Here is a 22,912-nt window from a genome sequence, read left to right on the forward strand (position 1 = left end):
TTCGCTGGAAATTCTTATAATGCACTTTAAGTGAATGGGTCCTCTTTACCGACTTTCAAGCCGCAGCCTTCTTCTTGAAGTTGATATATGCAAGAGATAAGCTTGTTTAGGATATCAGCTGTCTGAAAATAAGGCATCCGGTCTGACCCACAATATTTTGCTTCTGTAGCTGACTAGAACACTAAGCGACCTGTCGAGTTGACTGCGCTACTGGAGTCTGGAGAAAAACGGGGTCTCAAACAAGCGGCCTTTTGCAAATACTATCGCAGGGACGTGTTAATGGGCAGAAGCGCGGACATGAAAGTGGTCTCAACCAGATTTTTCATAGGTTTGTCGCGTTTTCAGTTGTTGTCTACGATATCACTGGCATTACCGACGACGCTCAGTGCACTATATTTATCAAAGGTATCAACCAAAATCTTGACACACCAGAGGACATGCCTGACCTGGTGTCGATGATAGGAAGAGCCACTGGTGTCGATATTTTCTCAGTGAATGAAAAAGGGGTGAATTGGGCGAATTGCCGTGAGAGAAGCTTGTCTCTCTCTCGCAATTGACGGGGACCCTTTAATTGTTAGATGCAACAATGGGCTGCTTGGGGCCTGAAGGTGAAGGTTGCAGCACTCAACTTCAATTCTGTTGCAGTGCAATACATTCACCACAAATAGACACGTGGCGCAATTCGCTACCAGCGAAGTACGTGATTACCACTGTTTACCACCACAGTTGACGTTATTAGGTTAAATCTATTGAATCACCGTCAGCTCGTGTCTTTGCTAGAGGCTGGCAGCAGTGGACGAAATGGCATTGCGCACAACGCTAAAGTCGAATGGCTCAGTTCGGCAAATATGTTTTAAAAGCTGCTGAACAAGAATACTAATTCATTAAAGCCAAAGGAAGAACTGTCACCAAATTTTCATATGCAAAGTAGGTGAAATAGTGCCGTTGCATTTCTATTCGACATTACTCGGCTCCTGAACAGCCTTATAACGCTAATTTTCTAGGCAGGAGTACAGCCATCATTGCAGGGCTTGACGAAATCTCTGCATTCAAGGAAAAATTGCAGCTTTGGTAGGGTCACGTAAAACAGGGAACGTTCGATTGTTTTCCCAATATCAAGTTACTTCTTAAAAATTTAAGACATACAAGCTGGGAAGGCTGAACTATCCCCCCCCCCAAATAAAGAAGAATTCGCAGACCAATTCCAAGACGCATCCTGGCTTCTCTTGAAATTTTGCTTTCCTCGCTGCCATTATTGGTAAAAGTGGAAGGACTTGCTTCTCAAATACAAGATCAACTAACTGAGCTGCAGACCTGCACGACGCACAAGTACCAGTTCTGAGACGTCGGTGCACCAAAATTTCTTTAGTTCCTCGAAGAACGTATTTTTTCTGGCATTGCCTAGGAGGGCTGCGCGAATCTGCACCATGCTTGGCAGCACGTATATCTGCGAGCAGCTATTTTCTTTAATAAACGTGAACAGGTGGTCCCAGCGCTTAACAATGTCCATATGTTCGTCATATGGACCGCGCTAGAACAGTATCTGGCTTCGGACATTCCAGGCTTGGTCATAGTGAAGCGTTGCCAGGCATTAGGCCAGCATAGGGTCGATTAGAGGAGGTAACACGTTTCTGTCTCTTTCTTGTCTCACCCTCCATTCTTGTTCTGGGCTTTATGCTGTGTTTTTGGGTTTGTTGCTATTGTGGCCATATTTGCAAAATCAACTCCCCTTCCCTATCTTAGCAAGCCACCAGTGCGGCCCTTGATAATCTCTATGAAATATAAGTGACATAGTGTTCTATGCGAATTTGAGACTATTGTCTAAAATAGGTTGGTGAACTCTTGTTACGGCCTTCGCATGACGATGTCAGCTTGCCGCCTGGTGCTATGTGGAGCAACAGGGTGAACCCATTTGTAAAATTGACCCCAAATGTTACTACCACCTACCGAGTGGCCTTAAAACGCACGACACTAGTATTCATTTACATCACATTAAAATAAACGTCACCTCACCATGTTATTTTACAAACTACAGCTGACGCTTACGTCACAATGCAATGTGTGCAATGTGCTCAATAAGGCATTTGCTTGAACCACGATTTATTGCTCTGCACACAATTTCTCGCACAAAATATTTCTCTAACACCCGCTATATTTTTATGTGTCCGATCTTGCGTTCCGTAACTTGGCATTGACGCAGGGCTGCTAACGCATTTCTCGTAAAGAAGGCATCCTTAGTCGACCTTTCAGACACTTTCATGAACCTACCGCTAGACGTTGTGAGTGCTGCTGTACCTTTTGTACATATGAACAATGTAAGAATGGGTCGCTTCCTATGTCATCCTGATCATCTGCGGTAAATTAATCTTAATCTCTTTAGAACCGTGCCTTGGAATGATCAATTTTGTTTAGCAGTTCTCTTTCCATATTATGCAATGATCTATGAAGGAATTATAGGCAAGTAAACGCTGATGGTGGAACCCACCTAAGTTGCTTATATTGTGCCACCGTAGGTCATTGATCCAGAGTCCCACAGGCCGATGCCGCCGCTGGAACGCGGTGAAATAATGGTGCGTTCGCCTAACATCATGGTAGGCTACTACAATGACCGCGAGGCAACAGCTGCCGCTATCGACGCTGACGGCTGGCTGCGCACAGGTGAGTTGCCAAACAGCGATGAGAGTATCTTACCTGCTTACGTTTGAACGAAGTACTAATGCCCACATGAACGGTGTTTATTAGCCATACAACGTGTGAACAGTTAGAATTAGGTTTCATTGTTATTTTTTAAGGTTGTGCCACTTTCTTTCTGTACAGTAAACAGAAATACATTATCACTATACCTACCTTAATATAATAGCTGGAATCTGAGCTATAAAATGCTCTAGCACCGCTGCTAGAGGCTGAAAGCGTCCAAAAATAAAAGAAAACAAACACTGAACCGCACCAAAATGAAGCAGTCTTGAAAAAAAAAGCCTTGTTTAAAAAACAATGAGACACCTTCAGACTGCTTACGGCTAGGAGAGCGAAATCACTATAGTCCTTTTGGTGACATGTTTCTTTCCAGGTTTTTTGTGCGCGCAACCTCTCTCCTGCGTTCTAAGTGACTTTTAACTCCGCCTCGGTAAGGCCAAACCAAATTGCGCCAACCGTCTCAACGTGCTAGCTTGCCCGCCGAGGATTTCGTAACTGCAGAGACCACTCATGCTCATTGAATTTGATAGTGATGCTTTTTTACATACACTAACTTTTACACTCATGACGTAGTGCTACCTCCTACGCATAGGCGGCGGCGTGACGTGCCAAATGAACCACGCACTAGGCAAACCTTTATTCAGTGGCCGCTCGTGACGTGTGCAATGACGCACACACTACGCACACCTTCAGTCAGAGAGAACCATGGAGCCGCCGTAGCGTTGGGGAAGTGAGCTCGCCTCGCAACCCGGACGCCTGGGCTCGATTCCCACCCACACCAATACTTACGCCATTTTCTGTTCAAAACTGTTTTGTTTACAGGAACCTCCCTGAGGAATCTGACGTCAATCCGAGCATATTTTGCAATGCTTTTACTCTGCGCGCCGTCAGCCATTTTCGGTACCACTCGTTGCGGACAACAACGGTGACCTTTCTGCCTCATGGGACATATAATGCTTTCGCGCCAATAAAGGCGAAGCAGGAGCAGCGCCAACTTATACGCGGCTGATTACATGACGTAGGGTGTGGGCGCCTATCCCGTTGACGTATCCACCGCCTAGACTCAAAGTTCGTGCTGTCGCCTGTACATCTAACAGCTGAAGACAGAAGCGCTGGCTCAAGCACATTTCGCGTGAAAGGACATGTGCGGTGCCCCAGCCGATCTCAGGGTCAGTTGTCTAAGCATGTTCCGCAAGCGCGCTAGAGATTACATGACCGTGCCGATACTGACCAAGTATTGTCAGAAGACTGCCGCTTTCGTTCGCTGTCGTCATGACGTCGCCATCCACCCGCCTTCGTCGCTCCATGGATGCCAGTTCTTATTCATTTCATCGTAATCATGGCGTAGTTATTGAACCGTGGTTATGTCACAAATGTCATTTTTTGGCGTCATTGTGTCGGTGTTATACTGTCGTCGTCACGCATTTGTCGTCTTGCCGTTTTTGTGATGCCATTGTGGTCATGACATTGTCGTCATCAGACATGGGCATCCTCATGAAGACGAGCCCTCACGAGGGCCTTTCTCAGCCTCATCTTCCCGCACCCTCACGTGGTGAGGGGAGGATCGCCTTCGAGACGCTATGTACACTGGAGGTAGGCTTGGTCGAGGTTCATTCTGTGAACTGAAAATCACAGTTTGTTTTCTTGTGGTTAATGAGCAACTTATTTTTTTCTACCAACTACTGATATTATTTAGCTCATGATTTAAATGCTCAGTTAGTTTACAGATGTCGTTATGGGAAGTGTAAACAGTCGTGTCGTCCGCGTACAAAAGACAATCTGCAGAAGTTAGCCAGTTCGGGAAATCATCAATAACAATTAGAAATATCAGGGACTGAGTATGGGCCCCTGTGGAACGCCAATGTCAGTTATTTTTGTGTCAGACGGTAGCCTTCAAATGCAAACCTGTTGTTGTCTGTTGTGTAAAGAACTTCGCAGTAGCAGAACTGATAGTTGGGCGAGTTGGTACGAATTCATAGTGAAATATTTAGCGCGCACACTCGACGAGGACACAGTGAATGGGGACACACGAGCGCTTACTGACAACTGTTTCATTTTCGGAAAGAGACAGAACACAAATATCCCAGCTATCATCACTGAGCATGTGCAACAAGAGTCGTCAGTATAAACAGAAACAGATTTTAAAAAATTAGAAAGGGTTCAACGAGTATTTAAAAAAGCAAATTCTCTGTCAGTGATTGTAACCGATGGTTCACTGTGTCCTTGTTCATTTCGCGCGCTGAATATTTCACTATAAATTCGCAGTAGCACTGCAGATGGACCAGTTATTCCATAGGCGCTGAGTTTAGTAAAGGGAATGTGGTGATTAGGGTAATTGATGGTTTTTATGTAATCGATAAAGGCAGTGCCTACGAACTAGCTCCCATCAATTTCTGCTATGACCTTGTCAATCAGCATGATTAAACTTAGCATAGCAGAACATCGAAGATGGAAACCAAACTCTATTGGTGTTAATAGTTGGAACATGTTAATGTTGTTAGAGATGCGCTGTTCTATTAGCTTTCCTGCTGCCTTACTAAAACAGGGCAAGATAGATATAGGCCTGAAAATTGCTAATAATGTGACGTCCGTTATCTACTCACAGGAATTATATTTGATCATTTCAAGCCAACCAGGGAAAATGGCAGTTTTAATTTTTAAATTCACAACGTGACTAAAACTTTCACATAAACTGTACACAATTTGCTTAATGTGATAACAGAATATGAAATCTAAACCAGGGCTACAATTTTTGTGATTCATAATCGCTGCGCGAGCTTTACTCGCTGTAGTTGGGAAGAGATACAGCGATTCCTGTGAGAAGCGCGACATGCGAAGCTCCTTACCTTCGGCAATATCAGGCATAGTAGCAAAAAAGTTGCTGAACGCGCGTGCAATATCTTTAAGCTTTGTGAAACGCCGTCTTCTTCTTGAATTTTTATTATTCTGCTCCTTGTAGGACTCTTTGAGAAACGTATTAGGTACCTGCCATTTCTTTGGAGAATTGATCCGAGTTTGATTTATTACATTTCCATGGTAAGTTTTCTACGCTTTTAAATAGGTATGTCAGTAATGTGCAAAACGTTCTCTACCTAAGTTTAAGAGATTGCTTACATGGGCGATTTTTGTATTTACGATACTTATTTTATTTACTGCGCATGATCTTCAACAATACTGGTGTAAGTCAAAAGTTTGAAGGGAAAGCAAGCTTACGGTGCTTAACTATAGTTGTTGCTGAGGATATACAAGGTTTAATTATGCCAGATAACTCATCATACGCGATCAAATGCTTTCGAAAGCATTTGATCGCATATGTCACGATAACTTATTAACAAAATTGCAGGGTTTTATTGGGAATGGGGAAATCTTAGACTGGGTAACAGATTTCTTAACAAACCGGACCCAATTCATACTTTTTCAGCATGTGGAATCTGTGACAGTGCCTGTCACATCAGGCGTCCCCCAAGGATCCGTGTTGGGGCCACTGTTATTCTTATTTTTTAATAAAGACATAACCAGAAATATTGACTGTAACATCAAACTGTTTGCTGATGACTGCATCATCTACCAAACAATTAACACCTACGAAGATCATGTTTCACTTAGGAACTCACTAGACCAGCTAGAAGAATGGTGCAAAAATGGCAAATGAGGATAAACACAACTAAATCAGTTTGCATGACGATAACAAGAAAAAAACAACCTTACTACTTTCCGTACTTTATTAACGGCACAGTGCTAACGAAAGGTCACCAGCATAAATACTTAGGCATCACTCCAACTTCTGACCTGAGATGGGATGCGCACATTGCCAACGTGACCTCGAAGGCATTACGCAAGCTATTTTATCTCCGAAGATGTCCCCGCCTCGCACCAACGTCGACTAAGCTTCTCGCGTATACTACTTTCGTTAGACCGGTTTTGGAGTACGCTAACACAGTTTGGGGTTTCCCCCCCATGAACATAACGAAACTGAAAAAAGTACAGTGAAAACTGCTGCTGTTTATATACAAGTATAAGCGCACAGATTCACCCACTAATCTTGCGGCTATATCGGCTTTAGCGACGCTCTCATCAAGAGCGAAGCAAGCATGGCTCAAATTTTTACTTAACTTGATTCACAACTATTATAAGATAGACATAACAAAATACAAATGTTTTTCGCAGTCACGACCATCTAGACATAGACATGTACACGCTTTAACAGAATATTCATGCCATAATGACACATTCATGTACTCCTATTTCCCCCTCGTGATAAGGGAATGGAATCGCCTCGATCCTTCAGTCATTTCTGCAGACTCATTATCTCAGTTCACATCACGGTTAGAATCCATATCAAGCAATCAGTAAGGCAGTCTTATTCACATAATATGCTCTGCAACCCTTGTAAGCCATGCTGATTATCGTGAAGGTGTTTACTGTTATTTTTGTTCCAGTTTGCTGTCCTTTTCATGATGTATTCTCTGTATCGCTGCGCATGTCTCGTAGAAATGTGATGTCTCTATTTGTTGTTTTTTTATGTATTGTTACCTTGTTCCTTTGCGTTCCTTGTTTGGCTTATTGACACGCAATTTGTATGTGGACGTTTACTGCCATGTATTTCATTTTTGTATGTCCACCTGCTATGGTCCCTGATGGGACTGGCAGTATTGAAAATAAATAAATAAATAAGAAGCTCTATAAGCGTTATAAGAACTGACAAGCTATAAATGGCTGTTGGTGTTAGCTGTAGCTAAGCCTTTTGAAGGTTGTAGCCAGATTGAAAGCCGCAACGAGAGCGAGAAGAAGAGTGGCGGTGACTTTTTGGTGTCACTTCAATGTTATTTTTTTATCACTGGTCACAACTGCCCCACTCACTCCTTTATCCAGAGTAAACACCCTGGAATTTACCTTTTTCTGCTCTAATTAAATGGACAAGAATTTTCAGGCAATAATGGCGTTTGTTGACATAAGAATTAATGAAAACAGCAAGGTGGAGAACAACATGTCCGTAATCTAGCCAGAGCTCATCTACAGTGCAAAAGCAACTCATTTGTTTTATTCGTAAGCTCACGCACGGCAACGGCAGTCGAGTGACATTATTTAGAGTTAGCATTCAGCGTCAGTCTCGGCCAAATCTCCGCAACGTCGAGCTGTTGCACTGCTTCTCAAGAGCAAGCACAGCAAAATAGGGGAATACATTAACACGTAGTCGCTTAGTATATGCTCGTAAATTCCGACAAATGTTCTGTTTTCGAATCCCCGTAACCAGCCTGAACTGTTCGGTATGGAGAACAACGCTGGCGTCTGATTAGAAATCTGACAGCACCCATGACATACATTCATGCTCCATCCATAGGCAGGCATTGTAACACTAATTTTCGGCATCGTGCTGTCAACATAGTTGTTGTTCGAATAGTATTAGCTTCGGCTTTTCAGTGCATTAGAATTGTATTTCAGATTACTATTTATTTACATATAATTATTATTATTATTATTATTATTATTATTATTATTATTATTATTATTATTATTATTATTATTATTATTATTATTATTATTATTATTATTATTATTATTATTATTATTATTATTATTATTATTACTATTATATAATTAGTTAAATTCGTCAACTAACAGGAAAGCATAGTAGTTACTACTAAAGTTATTTATTTTCCAACTGCCTGCACGCAATTTCTGTGGCATAAATAGAAGACGTGACCTCATTGTTAACAAAAGGCCCATTACTTTCTGAGACACCAGGGCTGGAAAACTCAGCTTTGATAAAATGTTGGCATCTTCATTTGCATTTCGTACTTCTACACGTTTACCATTCATTTACCATAAGATGCCGAGAGTGAGTGGGGCTCCACTAATCCAGGTACAACCAAATTAGGAAGGCCGACTAAGCTTCAACAAAAGACACTCATTCACCACAACAAGAAGTGGGCTGAGGTCCCTGGTGTAGTATTCGACCACTGCCTCCCAAATGACTCTTTCGATGAAGCAATGGCTCTCACTCCCCAGCAACCGCGGAACAACTGACCCAATGCGGTGGTCAGACCTGTAACGCAGCAGATGTTAAGAATCTCTGGACCCGGATAGGCCGCCAATATAAACTGACCCTTGCAACTTTTAAGACGCGAACTTTATCGAGTGAGGCAAGCTTATCAGGACTCTTTGTGGAACTATCAGACATCTTTATCGGATACCATAGCCTTTAGTGATATTAGAAGAACTGGTGTGGCTTATAAAGTTCTCACTAACGACCATGTCCTCTGCTATAGAGGTCTCCCAGAAAAGAAGCAATGCGGGGTAGCATTCCTAATCCATAAGGACATAGCGGGATACATTGACGAATTCGATATATATAATGAGAGGGCAGTAGTAGCCGTAATAAAATTTAATAAGAGGTATAGATTGAAGATACTGCAAGCCTACGTTCCAACATCCTGTCATGATGATGATGAAATGGACAAGTTTTATGAAAAAGTTGCATTAGTGATGACAAAAGTTCAAACTCAGTATACTTAAGTGATGGGCGACTTCAATGTAAAAGTGGAGAAAATGACCGCTGGTAAACAAGCAATGGGCAACTACGGTGTCAACTCTAGAAAAGGTAGAGGAGAGATGCTGATAAAACTTGCGGAAAGGAATGAGCTGCGAATAATGAACACCTTCTTCAGGAAGCGTAGCAACAGAAAGTGGACCAGGAAAAGCCCTAATGGTGAAAAAAGAAATGAAACTAATTTCATACTTTGTGCCGATCCCAGTATCGCACAGGATGCAGAAGTACTATGTAGAGCAAAGTGCAGTGATCATAGGTTAGTGAGGCTTAGGATTCACCCCAATTTGAACAGAGAAGGAGTAATATTGGTTAAGAAGAAACAGGCAAACCTAGATGCAGTAAACATAAAAGCAGACAAATTGAAGCTGGTACTTGCAAACAAATATACAGCCTAAGAACAGAGAGATGATTACATAGGGTTAATGAATAAAACCGTAACTAGGCTGGCTACAGAGGCAGCAATTGGAGTGGAAGGTAAGGCACCAAGGCAGGCAGATGGCGAGCTCTGCCAAGTAAGAAATGACTTAATAATCAAACGATAAAGAATGAAAGTGTTCAACTCAAGAGATAAAATAGAATTCGCGGAACTGTCAAAACTGATCAACAAGGAGAAAATAAGGGATATTCGAAATTATACCGTGAGAAAGAAAAAAATAAACGCAGCATGAAATCAGTAAGAAGGAAACTTCGCATAAGACAAACCAAGATATATGCTGTGAAAGATAAGCAGTGTAATATCATCAGCGATCTCGAAGGTGAAGTAAAAGCAGTGGAATAATTATATAGACCTGTAAAGTACCCAGAGGCACCTCGATACCTCCAATCCAAGCTAAATGAACAGGTTTCACAGATTCCTATAAGTAGCGATACATGAAAAGGGGAAAAGCGGCAGGAGAAGATGGAATAACAGTACATTTAATGAAAGATAGAGTAAAGATAATGCTTGAAAACTGCGAACTCTCTATACAAAGTGTCTATTGACTTCAAGGGTCTCTGAACACTGGAAGAATGTAAACATTATACTAATCCACACGTTGTATGTCACGTTATACGTTGTAAGTCACATTATATGCTTCCTGTGTGTTATTTTTTGGCAGTCTTTTTCCTATGTCTGAGTTCGTGACATCTGTGGGCCAAGAAGACCTTTTGGGTGTGATTGAGTGAAGCCTAATGAACGCAGCTGAGTGGAGTATTTCTGAGTATGCTTCCGAGTAACAGTGAAAGAATAGACTAGGGGCCCTATAACGTAAGGCTATTCGAATCTGATTTATTCTAATTTCCAGATGTCAGATGCGCCTAAGCACCGCTGCAAGCATCGGGTGGTGACCCGCAGCGTCCTTGCAAAAGCCCAACCAAGCGCGCTCTTCGTTTATAGGAGCTCACTTGTCGTTTTTGATTTCAAAGCGAATAGTGTTGTCTGCATTGAGCAGTATTTCTTTTCTAATTAGCTGACGTGAGGCAAAAAGCATGCTCAAGTGGGTAGAGTTTCAATGGGGCGAAGCCAGCGCGGTAAAAGTAGATAAGCGAATAAGGAAGGTGGTGGCGGCGTCTGCGATTTCCCCGCTTCGCCTTACTTAGCTTGCGGTGGCATTTGTAAAATCGCGGTTGTGTGCGAAGGAAGGTTAAAAATGCCGCTGAAACTGATCATCAGCAGAGTAACCTTGTTCTGTGCCGAAAGGGCTCGATAACATTATACTGCCAGGCAAATGTGTTTATTATACGAAAATATTTACATGCTGCCCAGCAGCGGCGAGTTCCCATTGCCAGAGTGACTAGTGGGCATCCGTTTTCTACTCCGTGTAAACGGGGCAGTGCAGAGCTATTCAGAAAAAAATCTGTTTTCTTTGGCATACTAATTCGTTTTAATGCATATGCGTCAATTCGACGCGGTGAGTTGTCGCGGGTTTATGACGTCGTGTGACAGAGAGGAGAATTGGACGCAGTGCGGAAACGTTTGACCAATAGAGGAGAGGGCTAATGGCGAAAAAGGCGTCGATTCAGAAATAATTATTTTTCCTTCGTCTGGTCTAGTGATGCATCATCAGTGTACACATATCATCAGATGGGGAGTTTTGTCGGTTGTAGTGCCGTCTTGTGACAGACAGGCGAAGTGCGGGTGGCCCGAAAATTTTCCACCAATCGTAAGCGCTGATTGCAGAATTTGAATAGAAAAGTTTGAAATAGCGAACTAGTGTGTCTGAACGAGGCTGGCGTGCCAACGGCTTTTATGTTGGGGTTTACGTCTCTGTCGGAAGGCAGCGAGCATCTCTGGGGGCCAACCACAGCAGCTGGCGCGGCTCGAGTCGCCCTCAACCGTGGCGCGCGTAAAAGAACAGCTAATAAAGTTTCCAGTATTCGGTCATTCCAGCGACTATAGATGGCGCGACGGTAGGTCAAAACTGCTGCCGAGACGGTGATAAAGCCATCTCGCAACCGCGTGCATTGCAAGCATCAAAGCACGTCAGGCCCCCTAGTTTCGCTGGAAGTCATACTTTCTCTCTCGCTAAACAGACGCAAAGTGTGTATATGAAGGCGAAGCTACGTGCAAACAGCTTATGCTGCGTCATCAAGCCCATTAGAGACGATTTTTGCAAAGGGGAGTGCAGAAGCGTTGTGGAAGAAGCAGACGGGGACAGGAAAGACGCTCACTTGCGACTAAGTATATCTTCAGCGACAAATCACCAGGAACGTTAATGCGCATGCGCTGTCATCGATAACTGTAAAAAAAAATTGTTTACATTTTTTATATGTATAAGATTTCCCTGACGGGACATGCATCACTATATCAATGACAGCTATAGCGTAGATGATAGCAACCACGGCACGTGCAAGTGGCCTGCCAGAAGTCATTCTAAAAAAAAAAGAAAGCTTCGGGGTGAGAGCCACAGAGGGGGTGGCGTAGAAACTTCAGCCAATGGCAACGAATGTAAATTCCTTACCGACCAGATGCACCGACGGGGCGCTAATACAATGTTTAGCATCAGCGTGAATCTGACCTGCCACGAGGATTTCCCTTTCGGGTCTGCCTTTGGATCTGCTTCTAATCCCGGTTTTCTCCAGAAGGGGCTTACAGCCACAATCCTTGCAGTGAGCAGGAAGGTGCGCGGAGTTGCTCAGGGCCTTCAAAAATGAAGAATGCTCTCTCAGCCTGTCATTTAGACAGCGCCCTGTCTGCTAAATATAACCTATCCCACAGTCGAGTGGTATGTTTTATCCACAGCTTCGGTAGCACCGGAAGCGAGCGTCCTTGTGTCTTTTTCACAGGTCTTGTTCTTCCATTGGCCGTTTTGCAAGGGTGCACAACCGAGAAAGCTTGAGAGGAGCTGTGACGACGAGGTGAACATTGTGTTTCTTCCCGCTCCATTTTAGGTTGTGTGAAATCATTCTTTCTCAGAGTGTATATTAGTTGCAAGTGAGCGTCTTTGCTGTCGATGTCTCCTTTCTCCGCAACGCTTCTGCGCTCCCCTTCGCAAAAATCATCTCAAGCCAGCTATCCCAACAGCTTACTATTCCATTAGAGACACCGAGGTCAGCGATGAATCCCTCTACCTGCAGTGCGTGAAAGTACAGGCTCTGTAAAGATCAGCATGCCGTTACAAGCCTTGAAAAGGCACATGGGCATGAAGCCATATATTTGTGTTCTAGCAAACATTTAATAAACGCAAGCGCATACCGGTAACAGAGGTAAGTTGTTTCTCAAGTGTTCCTACGTTTAACAATTCAATCCTGTGCAGTAAGAAACAAACTTTATTGCATTTCGAATTGTAAACTAAAGAAAAATAAAGTGGGTGTAAAATAGAACCATTTAAGAAACTCGTAACGTAAAGGGGTCATCACGCTCGTGTAGAGCCTCGAGCAGCGTATGGCGGAGCAAATGAACTGAAATTTAGCGTAGCTGTTTAACTAACAACAACGTGCTCGTGCCTGAACGGGTTTCGCGCTTTTCCACTTGCGTTTTGAGTTGTTTCTTTGCAACTCGGTACCTCCCTTAAAATTTGTTTCTTCCTTGCGCAGAGCTCGGCTCGATCGCCGTAGGCAAGGGGGATCAGCTCTGTACGCGATTCAGTGTCACGAAAATGTAGTACGAGCTTTGTAACGGGTTCCAGTGCCTCGTCGTTACGCCTGTCTTGAAGTACATTTTACAGTTACGTTTGCAGTGACGCTGGCTACGACACGGTCTGAGTACTGCTGCACGCTGCACATGCGATTATATTCCGTTTTTATTCTTTGGCGCGCCCATGACTACCGCGAGACCGAACCGCAGAACGTCGTTGCAGATTTCTAACGGGTGACTGCTTGAGAGGAGAGCCGCGTGGCGCCGCCTTCGTCGCCAGAATGATCGAATATATGACGGTGTACCAATATAAGCGTCTGCGAGCCATTAGGAAGCAACATTAGCTATATCTTTGTAAATATCTAATGTTAGTAGCGTTATCGAGACCGAAATGGGCTTCGCAACTTCTGGGCGGTTACTGGGCGGCCGCAAATGAATAATTCCTGGCGGAGACCACGGTTTCAGAGTCTTCTGACACGGCTTCACGGGCACACGTGGGAATAAGCACACAAAGGCCAAAGGCGGTTTTCAAGTGAGGCATGGTCAGACTGACAAATTGGCTCTTCGACTTGCGCATCTCAATGTCATCGACAAAGTGCTCATGGTTTTTTTTTTTCACTATGAAACATTTTGGAACGCACCATAGTGAAAAAGCATACCCTGACCATCAAGTACATACTGAAATTATTGAAATGCACGGATTGTTCGCAATGCATCCACTGAACCAATAAAATCGCAAGTGCAAAGTTTGTAAAGTTGTCTTCACGTGGCGAAAAACTGCGACTCGCCGAATGTAGTGATGTTCGTGGTAAGCATGCATGCCAAACACGGACACTGCTACTATCCTCGCAAGTTTCTTTTAATATTCCTTATTTCATTCTAGACTGTGTCGCAACTTATGCTATTCCGACCTCTTATTCACGCCGAGCAGTGCCGATCTAATCTACTTAATGCTAAGATGGCACGCTGGGGCGAAATTTCAATAAATACAAAACACGACCACACAGGAATTTCCCAACACGATACATATTAATCTCGGAACGATGCACGCTATAGCTGGTATAATCCTATTACACTTGTTCGTGTCCAAAACAATGTGTAAAAGGGAGTTGTACTCGTAACTGAGAAACTTCGAAGCTTTTCCTACCTCTAAACCGTAGTACGCACACTGCATCGCTAACCCACGCAGCTCAGTACATCTTTATAATTCTCTGCATGCCTACGCGCAATGGAAGCTACACGCAGAAATTTTCGCATGAGATTTATGCAAGCAGAACTAGACAAGCACAGGCCGAAAACTTGGGAAAAGAACCAACTGAGACGTTGTACTAGGATGCATGGCCGCACAGCAAATCAGAATCAAAGGTGCTTTCTTGTTACATATTAAATTTATCCCAGACACCACGGGAACCTGAAATACAAAACAGGCAAGAGCTAGTAATGCAACATAAAAAGTAACATCGCACGTTATAAAGACGTTTTGCAGGCAAATACGCGAGAGCAGGGGCTCACGCACTAGCAGATGACACAAAATGATGACCTCCCAAGAATGAAGCACTACTGCCGGCAAAAGGACGAAGCCCAAACATAACTGTAGTCAGCCCGCTCTACAGACAGACAGTGCCTTCGAGGCATCTGTCTATTCTTCGACCGTGGTCCAAGTGATTCTGCCTGAGTATAATTCTGGCAAGTCTGAGTGAACCCGGCTGAGTTGTATTTTGACGACTCCGAGCCAGAGTGAACCCGGTTGAGTAGAACTTCAGTGATACTGTGTCGCAATATGCTCTAAGTAATCAATATAATTTGTGAGGGACTGCTAAGTTTGTGCCCTGACCGATGCCTCTTTCTCAAAGGAGATAAAAGTGTGCCACGAGTGCCACTGGTCGCAGTCGCCACTACTCGCCACCTACCGAACCAGTTTAGCCGAAATAATGTAGCCGAAATAATGGAAATCCGACAATGGCCATTACAGATTCTAAGAAAAGTGTCTTCAGCTATATTGACACGTGTACTTGTTTGTCTGTATCGGGCGACACGTTTCACCTCCTAACAAATGTTATCGTACAGCGCAGAACGCGCCTGCATGTATCGGAAGTTTATGGAATGTTATCGATGCTGTGTTAGTGAACTGTGACCGAACCTTGTGTAATCAGATCGCATGTGTGCGCGACGCGCATAATGTAGAACTTTGTACAAGGCACGCGGGTCCCAGCGATTACTCTGGAACATTCGACGACTGGTGTATAAAAGCGTACGCGCTTCACCCGCTGATCAGATTTTCGGCGATCGCCGACCGTGTTCGACGCTGTCGTTGTGCTATAAGTGTAGCCTGTGTTTGTGGGCACAGGTTCGCCCAATAAAAGCTACTTTTGCCTTTCACAGTATTGCTACTGTGTGCTTAACGTCACCACCTCGTGACATCTGGTAGAGGTGTCTTCGTTCATGTACCGGACGCCCTCGACAAGCCGTAATTGAGGCCCGGACCGCAAAGACAACACCAACGTTGTCCCGGAACATCGAGCAAGCCGCCGGCTACAGGAGCTGCCTCCGGAACACGGAATTCTACCAGAGACGACCAAGAAGATCATCAGAGCAGATCGTCCAGAGTCCACGAAGAAGACAGCCCCAATGGCAGCCGCAGCGGCCCCAATAGTTCTGCAGCAGCCCAGGGAGCCACCGACGTTCCGCGGTTCCACATTTGACGACCTGGAAAGCTGGCTGGAGACGTATGAGAGGGTCGCTACGTTTAACAGGTGGGACAGCGACGACAAGCTGCGACATGTCTATTTCGCATTGGAAGACGCCGCCAGGACCTGGTCCGGGAATCGAGAAGCCACCTTAACGACGTGGGAACTGTTCCGAAGCGGCTTCTTGCAAACATTTACAAGCGTCGTGCGAAAAGAGCGAGCCCAAGCTCTACTATAAATCAGAGTGCAGCTGCCAAATGAAATGATCGCGATCTTCACGGAAGAGCTGGCCCATCTCTTCCGGCACGCCGACCGGGAAATGTCGGAAGAGCAAAAAAGTGCGCTTCCTGATGCGGGGCGTCGAAGAAGAACTTTTCACAGGACTTATTCGTAACCCGCCGAAGACCGTAGCTGAGTTTTCTGCAGTGCATCAACTATACAGCGCTGGAAATGCACTCTGGAAATGCGCACCCGGCAATATAAGCGCCAGGTGCTCACGCTGCAGTATGCCATCCAAGGACTGTGTTCCGACGACCTTCAAAAGACCATCAGGGCCATTGTGCGCGAAGAACTGCGTAAGGTCTTGGTTTCGTCGCAGCTTCAAGGGGCCTCCGATCACCGACATCTTCAAAGATGAGGTTCAGCGATCACTTGAAGTTCCTGTGGTGCAGCCCCAACTACAGCAGCCCCAGCCAGAAGCGATGACCTACGCCGCCGCCAGCGCGCCCACCCGTCGCCCAGCACACCTACGCGAGGAAGACGGACAATTGGCGAGCCCCCGACCACCGCCCGCTTTGCTATCACTGCGGCGAAGCGGGCCATGTGTACCGCCGATGCCCATACTGCGACTTGGGATAAGAAGGTTCGCCGTCAACGCGCCGCGCCCACAGCTTGAGGAGCGCCCACGTGACATCGCTGACTACCTAGCCGCCACTCAGTGGAACTCTCGACGACCGTCCCGTTTGTCGTCACCAGGCCGCTGCCTGTCACCGCAACGACGACCATACGCTGGCCCGGCCCGGGGCGGATCCGACAGCCCATGTCCGGAAAACTACAAGCAGCGGCCGATGGAGGTGCAGTTGCTGTTCGTCGAACTGACTAAGATCCTCAGCCGCCGACAAAGACACCGAGAAGACTATCTCGGCGACATAATGACGACACACTGCCGTCACGACGAAGTCTGGCAGCAAGAAACCCGCTGGTGAAAGACGACCTCACGATGCGAGATTCCAGCCACAGGTCAATGCTACGCAGCCGTGATCCGACGCCAAGACCTAACTGTAACGCAAGACAAAAAACCGCTGACCTCGACGTGCTTCTCGACGGCCACGCAGTCACTGCCTTAGTCAACACAGGGGCCGATTACTCCGTCATGAGTGGACATATCGCCGTCCAGTTGCAGAAGGTTAAAACTGCATGGGAGAGCCCGGTGATTCGGACCGCTGGAAGACACCTCATTACGCCGACTGGAATCTGTACGGCAAGAATTACCGTTCATGATCGGACTTACACTGCCACCTTCCTTATCCTCCAACAGTGTTCACGAGACGTCATTCTGGGTATGGACTTCCTGAACCAACACGGCGCAATCATCTACCGGAAGTCGAAGTCAGTAACGCTGTCGCAAGATCAAGCGATACCGCCGGAAAGCTCTCGTGCTCACCGCCATTTCAGCAGATCGGTATGGACTTGCTGGGACCGTTTCCAGAAATAAGTGGATCGTCGTGGCGACGGACTATTTCAGCCGCTTCGCTGAAACTGAAGCTGTACCGAAAGGGTGCGCAACCGAAGTGGCGAAATTTTTCGTCGAAAACATCCTCCTGCGACATGGTACTCCAGAAGTCCTCATCACAGGCAGAGGAACGGCTTTACAGCAGAGCTCACCCAAGCCATTCTGCAATAAGCCAAACAAGCCACAGGAGGAGCACTGCCAACCACCCGCAGACGAATGGTCTCACGGAGCACCTGAACAAGATCATCGCCGACATGCTAGCAATGTACGTTGACGTCGAACACAAGACCTGGGATGCCGTCCTGCCGTACGTAACATTCGCTTACAACACGGCGGTGCAAGAAACAACACAGATCACGCCGTTTAAGCTGGTTTACGGCAGGAACCCGACGATGACGCTCGACGCCATGCTGCCGTACGTGACTGACCAATAGAATCTTGACGTCGCTACCATCTCCAGCGCGCCTAAGAAGCCTGACAGCTCGCCCGCCTACGGATCAAAAACCAGCAGCGTACTGACAGCCGACACTACAACCTCCGACGACGCTTCGTCGAGTACCAGCCCGGCGACCGTGTTTGCGTGGGAACCCAATGCACCGACGAGGATTGAGTGAGAAACTATTGCGACGCTATTCCGGACCCTACAAGATCATCCGACGTATTGGCGCACTTGCCTATGAGGTCGTGCCAGATGGCATTTCGCATTCACAGCGGCGCCACGCACGATCTGAAGTTGTCCACGTAGTGCGTCTTAAACCCTTTTACAGACGCTGACGAACTTTCCTTATTTTGTTGTTTTCTTTGCTACGACTGCTTTTCTTTATTATTTTCGTTTGTTTGCAGCATCGGGTCGATGCTTCTTACGAGGGGTGTATTGACACCTGAACGTGTTTGTCTTTATCGGGCGACACGTTTCACCGCCTAACAAATGTTATCGTACAGCGCAGGACGCGCCTGCATCTATCGGCAGTTTCTGGAATGTTATCGATGCTTCCATTGCTGTCTGTGACCAATCCTTTTGTAATGTGATCGCTTGTGTGCGCGACTCGATTAATGTAGAACTTTGTTGAAGGGACGCTGGTTCCAGCGATTACTCTGGAACATTCGACGACTGGCGTATAAAAGCGGACGCGCTTGACCCGCTGATCAGATTTTCGACGATCGCCGACTGTGTTCGCCGCTATCGTTGTGCTATAAGTTTAGCCTGTTTTTGTGGGCACAGATTCGCCCAATAAAAGTCAGTCTTGTCTTTCACAGTATTGCTACTGTGTTCTTCAACGTCACCACCACGTGACAATATGGTGCGTCGCTCTACATAGCTTGACTGCCAGTTCAAATAACCTCGGCACTTAGATGGCTTCTGCAGAATGTTAGCTCACAGCTATTGGGCCCCGCTCCTGCGTCGGCGTCGGTGTTGTCCCTTGGAATCGAATGAACGAGCACAGCCAAAAATGAAAGCGAACGCGGAGCGCCGTTGTATACGAGGGACGGCGATAGCGAGGACAGCGCAAGGACGAAAGCGGAGGAGAAGGGTAATGCGGAAGAGTGAGAAGGAAAGCGTAGTGCCGCGCAGGACGGGCGTTGAGGTAACGATAGCTACACGATGGTGCCCGAGTAGCAGGCGTTGTGTGTATGGAAAAAAAGTACTGCATGAGCGTATGTTTGTCTGGGGCGGCTGCTGTGAATCGTGCCCACGCCTCGTCCACGCGCTGTCTCTTGTGATCTTCCGATTAGTGAGGCGGTAGCGCCACACAAGGCTGCGTTTCCAATGTGCTGCACGAGAAGATTGTCCGCGCCGGACAATATATCGAGGAATGAAAACACGAATAGAGCTGTGCCCACATTTCAGATTAAGGAGTTTCGTAACCGTCGGTGAATTTTTTTTTTCTGTCCAATAATACTTCATGCCAAGTGTGAGACAATTTGTGCAGTATAACAGCCAACTTACGTGATTAAAACTGACATTTGCTTGTCATTCGCATTTCTGTCTTACCTGAGTATAGTTTGGTCTTCTAAACTTCCACTGTTTTAATTACGAAATAACGTGACTACTTGTTAAGGTGTAATTCACACCGAACCTTACTAACGGTTCAAAAGTAGCTGCTTTACGATATTCTAATGTGGTTTGGATGCCATTTAACTACATCAGACGTTTCAGAAAATTGGAAACTTCAAATGTAATCCTGCTCCTGCAATGACATTGCCTAAACTGATGTGCCCCCCGTCAAGCTTGCTGAAGAAGCATCAAAGCTCATGCGATTTGTGGAAGGATCGAAATCACTTAGACGCTGTGTGTTCCAATGGGAAGCTAAGCTACTACTAGGTCCTCTGCTTGTTAATAGGAAGTACGTGCGTGACGCAGAGTGTGGGCGCAGGGGACATTGGCTACTACGACGTTTCTGGCCGGCTGTTTTTGACCGAGCGGCTAAAGAGCGTCATCAAGTGTTTCGACACCAAGGTGGAGCCCTTCGAGGTGGAGCAATGTGTTCTCGAGCTACACTGTGTGGCTGAAGTAGCCGTGCTTGGCGTGACTCACCCGGTGCTCGGAGAGGCACCCGCCGCCATTGTTGTCCTGCGAGGAAAATGGCAGCCGGAGAACCACGGCGACATCGCACAGCGGATCAAAGAACACGTGAGAGGTATGTTCCCGCATGCATTGCTTAATTGCAGCAAGCCAACTCCATGCGATGTGGTAGAGCAGTAGAGTACATAGTGCAAAATGAGAGTATAAATTATGAAACAATATGGCTATTACAACAAAAGTGTAACATTATCTTTGTCTTCGCTGAGTTCCGTAATAAAAAACCCAGAAAACGGGTATGTGTCCTTTCTAATGCGTTAACACTATTAGTTTATTTCACGCAAATACTGGGAGCTATCTATTTTTTTTCTTTTTATCGCCGCTTTCTCGCCTATGCGAGTCACATGCGTTGCTGAATGGTCAGCGCACTGGGCTGCTGTGCTGAAGGACCAGGACTCGAAACCAACACTCAGACCAACTTGGGTCCCTTAGTATGTAGTGATGTGTACGCGCATGCCGCTCTCCGATGAACATCCTTTAGGCCAACATAGGTCACTGTAGACGCGGGACTTGGCAGGCTCCGCTGTTCCAAGAAACTGTTTAGCGCTGACGTGGAGCACTGGGTATCCGCCATTTTTGTCTGCGCTGGTCTTCAATGAAGCTATTTTACACAAACTTTAGTCACTGGCTATTCGACAGTAGGTGCGGGCCACTCTTCAACGAACATCTTTGGCCGCAACTTTTGTAAATAGGTATGCGCCACTGGCTACATGACGCTCTGCAATGACAAAAAACGCACCTTGAATTTTTGCTCTATTAAGGGGAAACAAACCCTCGTCACAAGCAACCCCATGCATTAGTAGGCTGAGCCACAAATTCACTGGGCATGTGCCGCTTTTCAGGGAACGCCATTCACGCGTACATTTGAATGAGCTGCGCCATGAATGCAGTGGGTATGTGCCACTCTTCAGTGAACCTCTCGCCAACTTTGCTCACTGGGTATGCGCCAGCATGCGTGTGACATACGATGGAACAATTCACTGCGTTCATAAGCACCGGCGAGCAACGCTTCTGGTCTCAGATGCTACGCGCGGAGTTGGCGGCAGCGCGACGAGATGGCGTGGCGAGTCCAGAAAGAAGCCCGAAAGAGAAGCCCGGTTGCTTCATACCGTGTTTCTCAGCGTTCACCATGCACCGCCGTGCCATACATCTTAGAGCAGTGTTGCCAACTAGAAATGAAAAAACTGACCCTGGTCGACACACAAGAAAGCTCTAAAATCCCAAAACGAGCGCGCAAATTCCGCTAAAACGCGCTAAATGCAAATAAGAATCACAATCACTCTCAACACGTACTTCAATGCACCTACATAAAACACACTAGAAAGAAAAGTCGCACTGAGCAGAAAAGTGTGTTCTTTATATAGTCGATCATTTCGAAAACAGTATAAATCATCAATATTATTATTCGCCCTTTCGTGGTGACTGCGTGTGTGCAAATGTATTGCGAAACGAGACGAAAGAAAAGAGATGCTTCCGTGAAGTGCGATCGCTGGCCAGCACTACCCGGTAGCAATTAAAATGGGCGAAAAGCGTCCTCCGTTTTGTTTTGGTATATGCGCGTGTCCTCTCTGTGCTTCTGTTCGATTCCGTCACTGGCGTTAGGGTGACTGTTATCACTGAGTCCACATACCTTCTTCGTGCCGACCTCGCGATCACCGTGCTCGGTCTGCGTGTAACTGAGGTAGCAATTATTGTTCATTCCAAGACAAGTCCATAAAGGATGGTCTTCCTCCTCTCAGGGGACATTGTGTTGTATAAGTTAGACTTAAACTTATCTGGCTGAAAACACGATCAGCATGACGTAATATTTCTGCGGAAACCCGCAAGGTGGACAGAAGTAATGAATACAGGGAAAATGAGACATACATTTAAACGTAGCTAAGTGCTGGAAAGGAAACCCATACGGATTCCTCGAAAGAAATGTTTAGCAGTTGAAGAAAAAGTCGTCCTGCTTCGGGACTCGAACGCGGGACCACCGCCTTTCCGGAGCAGCCGCTCTACCATCCGAGCTAACCAGGCGACTAGCCTGGTTATAGTGCACTCTGGAGGTCTCTGGGCTTCGCTGCATTAGTCTCTTGACAACTGTAATAATTCGTTACCCCCCTGCAAAAGCATTGCAGAAACTGCAGCGTTTACCTTTCTACTAACGTGCAAGTCCAGAGGGTACGTAGATAGAACTGTAGGGAGGAGGCGGGAGAAGAGGCACTTCCCATACAAGAGAAGGACGCAGAAAAAGTGACGCGAGAAGGCAAGGATACGCTACTGCTATGGACATGACAGTGGTTGCGGGGAAACTGGACAAACCGAAGTTCAAGGTACGCCACAATACGTTCCAGCTATTTGTGAAAGATAAGCACAGCGCAATTATTGTCCCTCAGCTAGTACAAGCTAAAATAGTTCACCAGCGACAAATTGGCAAAAAAAACGTCTGCCTGTAGCAATGGCTGATCCTGCAATGGCAGCCGCGAACATTCTCGTTCTCGCCTCAAGGGGCCAGTGTCATCACGTGCGAACTTATGGGGCGTCATTTCTCCTCTTTCAAAATCGCCCGACCCGGACTCTTCAGGGCCAGCGAGCGTGTACTACGGGCAAACGTGTCAACATGAAGAGAGAC

General features: G+C 46.1%; 1 protein-coding gene across 1 annotated transcript in view; it reads left to right on the forward strand.

Annotated features, from left to right (window-relative positions):
• LOC142573002 (uncharacterized) overlaps nucleotides 1-22,912 on the forward strand; it is a 99,492-nt gene that overhangs the window by 57,755 nt on the left and 18,825 nt on the right. Inside the window, exons 9-10 of the mRNA XM_075682488.1 lie at nucleotides 2,514-2,658; nucleotides 20,093-20,356. Of these exons, the coding sequence (XP_075538603.1) occupies nucleotides 2,514-2,658; nucleotides 20,093-20,356 (409 nt within the window). The remainder of the gene's footprint in view (nucleotides 1-2,513; nucleotides 2,659-20,092; nucleotides 20,357-22,912) is intronic.

This window comes from Dermacentor variabilis, chromosome 2, assembly GCF_050947875.1.
Source record: "Dermacentor variabilis isolate Ectoservices chromosome 2, ASM5094787v1, whole genome shotgun sequence".
Taxonomy (NCBI): Eukaryota; Metazoa; Arthropoda; class Arachnida; order Ixodida; family Ixodidae; genus Dermacentor; species Dermacentor variabilis.